The sequence below is a fragment of the Sus scrofa genome, chromosome 3 (assembly GCF_054392235.1).
Source record: "Sus scrofa isolate SSC_HxYL_T2T_F1_AM1 chromosome 3, Sscrofa_HxYL_maternal_Yorkshire_Landrace_v2.0, whole genome shotgun sequence".
In the NCBI taxonomy this organism is placed as follows: Eukaryota; Metazoa; Chordata; class Mammalia; order Artiodactyla; family Suidae; genus Sus; species Sus scrofa.
The window spans coordinates 28,223,171-28,232,857 of NC_139385.1; the positions used below are offsets into that span (position 1 = coordinate 28,223,171).

The following is a 9,687-nucleotide window of genomic DNA, read 5'->3' on the forward strand; positions in this document are numbered from 1 at the left end:
GCCCGGTAAAGAAATTACGCTGTATATGGCCACTGCGGCTTATGGCACAGGGCTCCCCAGTGCTGTCATCAAGTCCCCACCCTCCAAAATAATCCACAGGAGACGCCATCAGAGTCAATATCCAGAGGGTGAGGTTCAGACAGTTTATAGCATAGCAGCCAGATGGATGCTGCGCCCTGCTGCCTGAGAAAAGTCTCCAACGTCCTGAGGTTGGGCAGGATTGGGAGATTTTATGCTGGGGAGAAGAGCAAGGGGAGTCTCGGGTATTCCCCGGGCAGTCCAGAGACCCCAATTAGGTCAGGAGCTCTAGTCCCTGGCACAGGCCAGGTATGAACCCACAGCCTATGGGCCAGCGTGACACCCAGTGCTCTGTGGATGCTGGAGCACCTCTCACTGGTAGCTGTCACTGGGGGCCTGGCCCAAAGTTTTGGGTCAGCATTTCTAAAAGTTTAGTCCTTGGACTTCCAACATCAGAATCACATAGTAAAAACACAAATTTATGGGAGTTCCCGTCGTGGCGCAGTGGTTAACGAATCCGACTAGGAACCATGAGGTTGCGGGTTCGGTCCCTGCCCTTGCTCAGTGGGTTAAGGATCTGGCATTGCTGTGGGTCGCAGATGAGGCTCGGATCCCGCGTTGCTGTGGCTGTGGCGTAGGCCGGTGGCTACAGCTCCGATGAGACCCCTAGCCTGGGAACCTCCATATGCCGCGGGAGCGGACTAATAAATAGCAAAAAGACAAAAACAAAAACAAAACAAAAACCAAAAAACCCACAAATTTATGTACAGAAGAAATTGGCATGACATTATAAATCAACCATATTTTAATTTAAAAAATACTGCAAATAAAAATAAAGACTTCCCTGGGAACTCAGAAGTTCTCAAATGGGGCCAAAGAGTCTCACCATTTTTTTTTTTTTTTTTTTTTTGGCTGCACCTGTGGCATATGGAAGTTCCTGGGCCAAGGACTGAATCCAAGCAACAGCTGTGACCCATGCCACAGCTGCAGCAATGCGGGATCCTTAATCCACTATGCCACAGCGGGAACTCCAGGGCCTGAACTTTTTAATCAGATGGTATTTACTGTCAGGAAAATTTGAGAAGCACTGTAAAGGGAAAACGACCTTCTATAAAAGAAAATAGTCTCTCTCTCTTCCCCTTCTTCCCTCTCCTCCTTCTCCTTCTTTCTCTACACAAATCTTCCCCCATTGTGTCTGGGAAAAATAGCTGTTCAATGAGATTTAGGCCCTCCCTTTGTTCAGGAGCTCCCATCGTGGCTCAGTGGAAACCAATCTGACTAGCATCCATGAGGATGCAGGTTCGATCCCCGGCCTCACTCAGTGGGTTAAGGATCCAGCGTTGCCATGAGCCCTGGTGTAGGTTGCAGACTCAGCTCAGATCTGGCGTGGCTGTGGCTGTGGTGTAGGCCAGTAGCTGCAGCTCCAAATCTACTCCTTGCCTAGGAACTTCCATATGCTGTACCTGTGGCCCTAAAAAGTAAAAAAAAAAAAAAAAAAAAAAAAAAATCTTGGAGTTCCCATCATGGCACAGCGGAAATGAATCCGACTAGGAGCCTTGAGGTTGTGGGTTCGATCCCTGGCCTCGCTCAGTGGGTTAAGGATCTGACGTTGCCATGAGCTGTGCTATAGGTCGAAGATACGGCTAAGATCCTGCGTTGCTGTGGCTGTGGTGTAGACCAGCAGCTACGGCTTCGATTCAACCCCTGGGAATCTCCATATGCCATGGGTGTGGCCCTAAAAAGCAAAAAATAAAGTATTTGTTCATGTCACCATCTTCTGACAAAAATCACGAAATTCCGTAAGAAATCAAACATCCTCCTGTCCCCTCCCCTCAACTGGGAGACTCATCTGTCAGAGTCAAATGCCATCAAAATGCACAAATTGAAGTGGGGGGAGTGAATGCACCACCCCAGACAATTCAAAGCTCCTAGAGCCCCAAGGGTGCCTAGTCTTTCCATGACCTTGAGCCCCTGGACTGGGAGAGTGCCAGGATCCGTACTGCCACCTGTCACAGCCCTTCCTCTGAGTGTCCACCGTGCATCCGCAGAAGCAGGTAAGCCCGTGTTCTGGAAGGTCTAGCGCCTCTTAGATTGGGTTTCTCCAGAGCGCCGTGAGACAAGGATCGGAGGGCGAGATGCTTCCTTGTGACGGGATCCAGGAAGCTCTGGCAGGGGAAAGTGAGACAGGGAAAACAGGAGCCAAACAGGGTGCCAAAGAGCAGGTTAATGCTGTGGGTGCCTGGGGGCTCAAAGCTGCTGGAGATTTCTGAGAATGAACAGAACATGCTTCAGAGTTCCTGTTGTGGCTCAGCGGGTTAAGAACCCGACTGGTATCCACGGGATGCAAGTTTGAACCCGGCCTCATTCAGTGGGTTAAGGATCCAGCATTGATCTTGATGTGGTGCAGGCGGGAGGCTGTGGCTCCAATCCGATCCCTATCCTGGGAACTCCATAGGCTGCAGGCACAGCCCTAAAAAGAAAAAAAGAAAAAAAGAAAGCACGTCTCCATTGCCCCGCTTGAGGGGTGAGGAAGCTGGGTATTTATCCTCCAGTTTCCATCTGTCATTGGTTGAGAGCTGCTCCCATGGTTGTTGATTTCCCGGTGCTTTGACTTGCCCTTCACACAGGCTGAGCACCTGCCTATGGCCAGCAAAGCCCTCGGGCAGAATATCACCTAGGCTTGTCGGAAGAAGCCAGTGGGTTTCCTCAAAAAAATAGAAATTCCCAAAAAATAGAACTACCGTATGATCCAGCAATGCCATATCTGGTCAAAACTTTCCTTGAAGAAGACACTATTTGCAGTAGCCAAGACACGGAAACAACTGAAATGTCTATCAACAGATGAATGGATAAAAGAAGATGTGGTACATATTATACAGTGGAATATTACTCAGCCAGAAAAAAAGAATGAAAGCCATTTGCAGCAACATGGATGCAACTAGAGATTCTCATACTAAGTGAAATATGTCAGAAAGAGAAAAACAAATACCATATGATATCACTTATATGTGGACTCTAAAATATGACACAAATGAACCTATCTACAAAACAGAAACAGACAGAGAGAGCAGACTTGTGGTTGCCAATGTGGAGGGAAGTGGGGGAGGATGGGTTTGGAATTGAGGATTAACGGATGCAAACTATTACATATAGGATGGTAAACAATAAGATCCCACTGTACAGGGCAGGATATTCCACATCCTGTAATAAACCATAATGGACAAGGATATAAAAAAGAATGTGTGAGCGTTCCCATTGAGGCTCAGGAAGTTCAGAATGTGACATCGTCTCTGTGAGGATGCGGGTTTGATCCCTGGCCTTGCTCAGTGGGTTACGGATCGGAATTGCCACAAGCTGCAGAGTAGTTCGCAGATGCAGCTTGGATCCAGCATTACTATGGCTGTGGCATAGGTGAGCAGCTACAGCTTGGATTCAACCCCTAGCCTGGGAATATTTTAGGTGTGGCTGTAAAAAGAAAAACACAAGAATATGTGTATATGTTATAGGTGTGTGTGTAACTGAATCCCTTTGCTGTCCAGCAGAAATTAACGCAATATTGTAAATCAACCATACTTCAATTAAAAAAAAAAAACAGGGGGGGTGGGGGGATGTGCTTGGGTCGTGGGATGGAAATCCTATAAAATTGGATAGTGATGATCATTGTACAACGACAAATGTAATCAATTCATTGAGTCATAATAATAAAAAAAACAACCAATCAAATGCTTAGAAGTAGAAAATGGAATGGTGATTCCCAGATGATGGAGGGGGATACGGGAAGCTGTTGTACCCTGTGTATAAAGTTACAGTTACACAAAATGAGTAACTTCCAGAGATCTGCTGTAGGACATACTGCTTACAATTACCAGTAATTACACATTAAAAAAAAAAAAAAAAAAAAAAAAAAAGAGGGACACAAGGAACTCTTTGGAAATGATGGATATGTTTATTACATTGATCACAGTCCTGGCAATACACGGGTGTACATACGTCCAAGGTCATCGAATTACATACATTAATTATGTGCAGTTTTGTGTATAACAATTATGCCTCAATAAAGCCGGGGGCGGAAATTCATTGGCTTATACAGCAATGGTGAATGCCAAGCAGCTGATGAATATTTAACAACAGGCTCTCCCAAGCAGAACAGCGCTGGACGGCTGCATTTGCCCATGTCCGTGGTGTAAACATTCCCACCCCAGCAATTTCAAGCTACTAAGTCTGCCATCACGGAAAGCCGAGTTAGGAAGACAGATGCACGACTGGCTCCCATGTGTTGATACAAGACAATTCCAGCACAGGTCTGGGAAGGGATACGGGTAGGGTGCTGACAGCATGTTCTATGAGTACAGCCGGAGTGTTTTGCTACAGACATAGAATCCCATGATTTATGTGACTTTTGCTCTCTCTTCTGTGATATCTCCATGTTTGAACATCTTACCATGAAAAAAAATGGAATTCCGCTCCAAACCTTTTAATTATTTCATACTCTGGAAAGGTATGTCTTATTTATTTTATTATTATTATTATTGGTCATTTTAGGGCTGCACCTGAGGCATATGAAAGTTTCTGCACTAGGGGTTGAAATGGAGCTGCAGCTACTGGCCTACACCACAGCAATAACCACTCCAGATCTGAGCCATGTCTGCGACCTAACACCACAGCTTGAGGCAACACCGGATCCTTTAACCCAATGAGCAAGGCCAGGGATCAAACCTGCATCCTCATGGACACTAATCAGATTCTTAACCCAGTGAGCCGCAACAAAAACTCCTTTTTTTTCCCTTTTTTTTAGGACCCCACCCAAGGCATATGGAAGTTTTCGGGCTGGGGGTTGAATCGGAGCTGCGGCTGCTAGCCCATGCCACAGCCACAGCAATGTGGGATCCAAGCTGTGTCTGTGACCCTCACCACAGCTCATGGCAATGCTGGATCCCTAACCCATTGATCTAGGCCAGGGATCGAACCCAAGTCCTCATGGATAGTAGTCAGATTCTTTTTTTTTTTTTCTTCTTCACTTATTCAGGCCACACCCATAGCATAGGGAGGTTCCCAGGCTAGGGGATCTAATCAGAGCTACAGCTGCAGGCCTACACCACAGCCACAGCAATGCCAAATCCTTAACCCACTGAGTGAGGCCAGGGCTCGAACCCCCAACCTCATGGTTCTTAGTTGGATATATTTCCACTGCGCCACAGTGGGAACTCCAGTAGTCGGATTCTTCATCCTCTGAGCCACAGCAGGAACTCCTTGTTTATTACTTTTACATCATCCCTTCCCCCGATACCCAGCCTCATCACAATGGCAGACACCCACGAGATCAGTGAAAACCCATTTAAGAAACCAGACACTGTAAACCAGCTATAATGGAAAAAATAAAAATCATTATAAAAAGAAAAAAGAAAAAGAAACCAGACATCAAGAATCCCTCCATTTGGTCAGCCTAAACAATAAGGAATATCTCTTGTTCAGTCTGACCAGCATCATTCCCCCTTCTAATGGCCCTTCATTTTCTTTTAAGCAACCATCCCCTACCCATCCTGAGTCCTCCGACTTTATTCCCTGGCTCTAGCAGTTAGTTAGCACATGGCAGAGTTCTGGTGGAATAGAGCCCTCTACTCCCCGAGAAAAGGGACAAGGTTCCACTTGGGCTATGGCCACGCTTTGCTTGGAATCACTGAAAAAAAAAAAATTCTCTTCCCATTGGATTCCTAAGCTAGTAGGATGGAAGCCTGGAGCTGCTGGCGGCCATCCTCCACCAGCAGGAGAGAGCCCTTCTGAGAAGGAATTCAACACAAAAGAAAGCTGAGTCAAGGAGTTCCCGCTGTGGCACAGTGGGTTAAGAACCCCACTGCAGCAGCTTGGGTTGCTGCAGAGGCATGGGTTTGATCCCCGGCCCAGTGCAGTGTGTGAAAGGATCCGGTATGGCCATAGCTGCCATGTAGGTTGCAGCTGTGGCTTGGATTCAATCCTTGGCCCAGGAACTTCCATAGGCCATGGCTGTAGCCATTAAAATAAAAAAGGAAAATGTACTAATTAAAAGAAAGCTGAGTTGAGAGACAGAGAACTGAGTCGTGATAGCATCATTTGAGCCTTTGGATCCAGCTGTGCCTGAGACACTTCCAGACATGCCCAGTTTTCTGAAGACACTTCCACACTTTTTCATTGCTTTTACATTTTCCATAAACTCTTCCTTTTTTTTTTTTTTTTGCCTCACCCAAGGCCAGAGACTGAACATGTGCCACAGCAGTGACAATGGACAGTGCCAGATCCTTAACTGCTAGGCCACCAGGGAACTTCCCCAAATCCCTTTTAAACCAAAAGCCCTTTGATTCGGGTGTTCAGTCATTTGCAACCAAAAGGTTCCTGTCTGATTCACAGATCTGGGATCAAACGAATTGCTACACACTCTTCCAGCTTTCTCACCTTGGCCCTACACAGAATTTAGTGCAAAACTAAGAACACAATTTTCTGGGCTCTGCCACCATGAAGATGAATCCCAAGCATAACTGGTCCATGTGAGGGCCCCAACAGCACAAAGCGGGTCACTTTAGGATGCGGATGCTCATTTTCTGCTCAATGTTCATCTTCTCTAAGGACTGAGGAGAGATGGGTGATTTTCAAGAAGCTCGAATTCCAAAGCTCTATGCCTCCAACTCCTCTCCCAGCCTCCAGGCCCCCTCCTTCCCTGGGGACCCCTCGAGCGCTCTCTGCCCTCCTTCTTTCAACTTCATTTCCCATGTCCACCTATCCTAGGGACTCCTGATCTCAGGTCCCCAAGCCGAAGGGCACCCTGACCTTGGCAAACTCCAGGAAAGACACAGCGCCATCCCCATCCTCATCGGCTTCCTGCACTGTGCGGTCAGCGATGCTCTCCAACTGCTCTTCTGTCACCTGTACCCCAACCATCAACCGGAGCACCTGGGAGGAGGAGGAAGAGACCAAGGCAGCCACAGAGAAGAGGCGCAGGGACTACTAGCACCACCCCCCAAACCTTGTCCACGTCCCCCCCCACATTGGTACCACCAATTTCATCATCCTCCCCACATTCATTTTCACCCCCATTCCAATCATTTCTCTCTCTATCCTCCCAATTCTCCCCATGGCTTCTCCATTCAAACCCCCCATCGCCCTTCAGGCTCCCAGGCCAAATTCAACAATATGCCCAAGTTCATTACTCCATCCCACCCTCGGAAGCCAGTCTTCAATTATCGTCCGCCCCATTCCCCACTCCACCCTCTAACTTTTCGTCCCAAATCCACCCCTCACTTCGTCACATCCATCCCAGAGTTTCTCAGTCTCAGCACGATTGACATTTGGGGCCAGATTTCTCCTTGTTGCGGGGGCGGGGAGCACTATCCTGGGTATTGTGATTTTTTTTTTTTTTTTTGTCTTTGCTAGGGCCGACCCCCCCCCCCCCCCCCCGCCTCCGCGGCCTATGAAGATTCCCAGCCTAGAGGTTTAATTGCAGCTGTAGCCACCGGCCTACACCACAGCCACAGCAATGCGGGATCTGAGCTGTGTCTGCAACCTACGCCAGATCCTTAACCCCCTGAGCAAGGCCGGGGATCGAACCGTCAGTCTCATGGTTCCTAGTCGGATTTGTTAACGACTGAGCCACAACGGGAATTCCTATTGTGAAATGTTTAACAGCGTCCCTGACCTCTACCCACTATGTGCCAGGAGCACCACCACCTCTTCAGCTGCGACAACCATAAAACGTCTCTAGATACAGCCAGTGCCATTCAGGGGGCAAAATCACCCACAACTGAGAACCGCTCATCTATTTCCAACCTCGGACGCAAAGGCCCCCAGCCCATCTCCCAACTAATCCACCTTCCAACCCCACCCATTCCCATTTCTCATCCAACACCCCAATCATCCGTATCACCCATCCCCCAACCATCCCTCCATCCCCCACAACCCCCCCCCCCCATCACAAGTAACAGTCTCTTGCCCCTGTGGTCTTCCAACCTGCAGCATCTCAAGCCTGGAGATCTTTCCATCTCGATCCAGGTCGTAGAGCTGAAATGCAACTGGGAAGAGAGGGGAGGGGAAATGGGAGGTGGGTCTTCCCAGGTTCTCTTCCTTGCAGGAGCTGCGGGGGGGGGGGGTCCCCAATGGGCGGAGAAAGGGCGTGGTTAAGGCCTAGGTCCTTTCGCGGATGTGATAACTCTGGGGTCTCACTTGGGGGAGGGGTGCTCACAAACTCACAGCGAAGCTTGTTCATCCTGCTGTTGAGGGGTTCGGGTTCCTTGGGATCCCGGTTTCCCTCGTCCTCATCATCCACGGGTCGAAAATGAGCCAGGACTCTGACAAAGCCTGGGAAGTCTACTCGCATACTCCTGGTAGGGGAGAGGGGGAAGCAGGCAATGGGTACAGAAGCGGGCGGTCCCCTCGCCGGTCCCTCTGCCTCTGTCCCTACCCTCCCCTGTCCCTACCCTCCCCGCAGCAGCGCGCTCTCCCCCGCCCATCAGCAAGGCTCACCCATCTGGGAAGAAGCTTTCTATGATGCGGTCTCCCAGGGGGTTCACGGCCAGCGCCCCAATCTGTTGCAGATCCATGCGGCTGGAAAATCAAAGTTCAGATGGGGTGGGGCAAAGACGGAAGAGGGTCAAGGAAGGGAAGGAGCCAGAGAGCCAGAGATCAGAGGTCAGAAGGCCGGCTCCTGCTCACCTCAGGTAGCCTTTCTCGTTCCTGTCCAGCGCCTGAAACCGGTGGTAGAGGCGGAGCAGACTGGCCTGCGAGACTAGGGGGGAAGGCGGACGGTGATGCCCCGAGGCCACTGGGGACGCGGCAGGGGGCTGGGCGGCTGGAGCGGGTGCTCCACGCGAGCCCCGGGGTCGAGAGGGCTGGGGGGCGTGGGGGGTGGACGTGATGAGACCCGGGAGATCCAGGGGACCACAAGAGACCAAAGCCACCTCCTCCATCCTCTTTCCTGCACTGCCTCCTGGATCCAGCCCGAGGCTACCCGGGTGCCTGCAAACCCGGAGCCGCCGGGATCCCCGGGTCAAAGCGTCCTCCCAACCTCCCGCTAGCCCCGGCCGCCCGAATCTTCCAGGTTCTCTTGGCTCCAGACCCCACCGGCGCCCCGCCCCGGTGATACCGCCGGGTCCCCGGACGCCGAGCGCCGCACTCACAGCCGGTCTCCCGCCGGATGCTGTCCACGTCGGGGATCCTGGCGGCGTGGGAGCTGCGGGAGCCCATGGCCGAGCTGCGGCGGGACCGGCGTCCTTCCCGCCCGCCTCCCAGGCGCGGCCGCGCGGTGGCCTCGGGGCCGAAGGCCACAGCCCTGGCGGGGAGCCAGGCTCGTGAATCCCGGCGTTCTTCGCCTCCCACCCGCGACCCGGGCGAATAGGAACCGTGCCCAGGGCGGCAGGGTGCGCGGGGCGGGCGGGAACAACGGGCGGTTTCATCCCAAGACTCTGAGGTCGGGCGGGGAGGGGCAGGGCAGAGCGTTCCCACGCTTGCCCGGGCACCGACTCACCTCCTCCTGCGGGGCCAGCGCTCCCCACCCCCACCCTCACCCCACCCTCACCCCACCCCACTCAGGTCCCTCCGAGCAAGACTCAGAGGTCTTGACCTTCTTCATCGAGAGACACAATCCCAGCCCTTCTGAGAGGGTGGCAGGTGCCAGGTGCATGCGTCCCAATGCCCGATGGCCCCAGC

The 9,687-nt window shown here is 51.2% G+C and overlaps 1 protein-coding gene across 1 annotated transcript; it reads right to left on the reverse strand.

Annotated features, from left to right (window-relative positions):
• Nucleotides 1–3,942: 3,942 nt before the first annotated feature.
• CHP2 (calcineurin like EF-hand protein 2) lies at nt 3,943–9,266 on the reverse strand. The gene is made up of 7 exons (XM_021086461.2): nt 9,159–9,266; nt 8,695–8,767; nt 8,506–8,586; nt 8,233–8,363; nt 7,993–8,054; nt 6,817–6,939; nt 3,943–6,617 (listed from the first exon to the last, which is right to left on the reverse strand). Exons 1-7 carry the CDS (start codon nt 9,223–9,225, stop codon nt 6,564–6,566), a joined length of 591 nt encoding a protein of 196 aa, XP_020942120.1. The 5' UTR covers nt 9,226–9,266; the 3' UTR covers nt 3,943–6,563.
• Between the last annotated feature and the right edge of the window lie 421 nt (nt 9,267–9,687).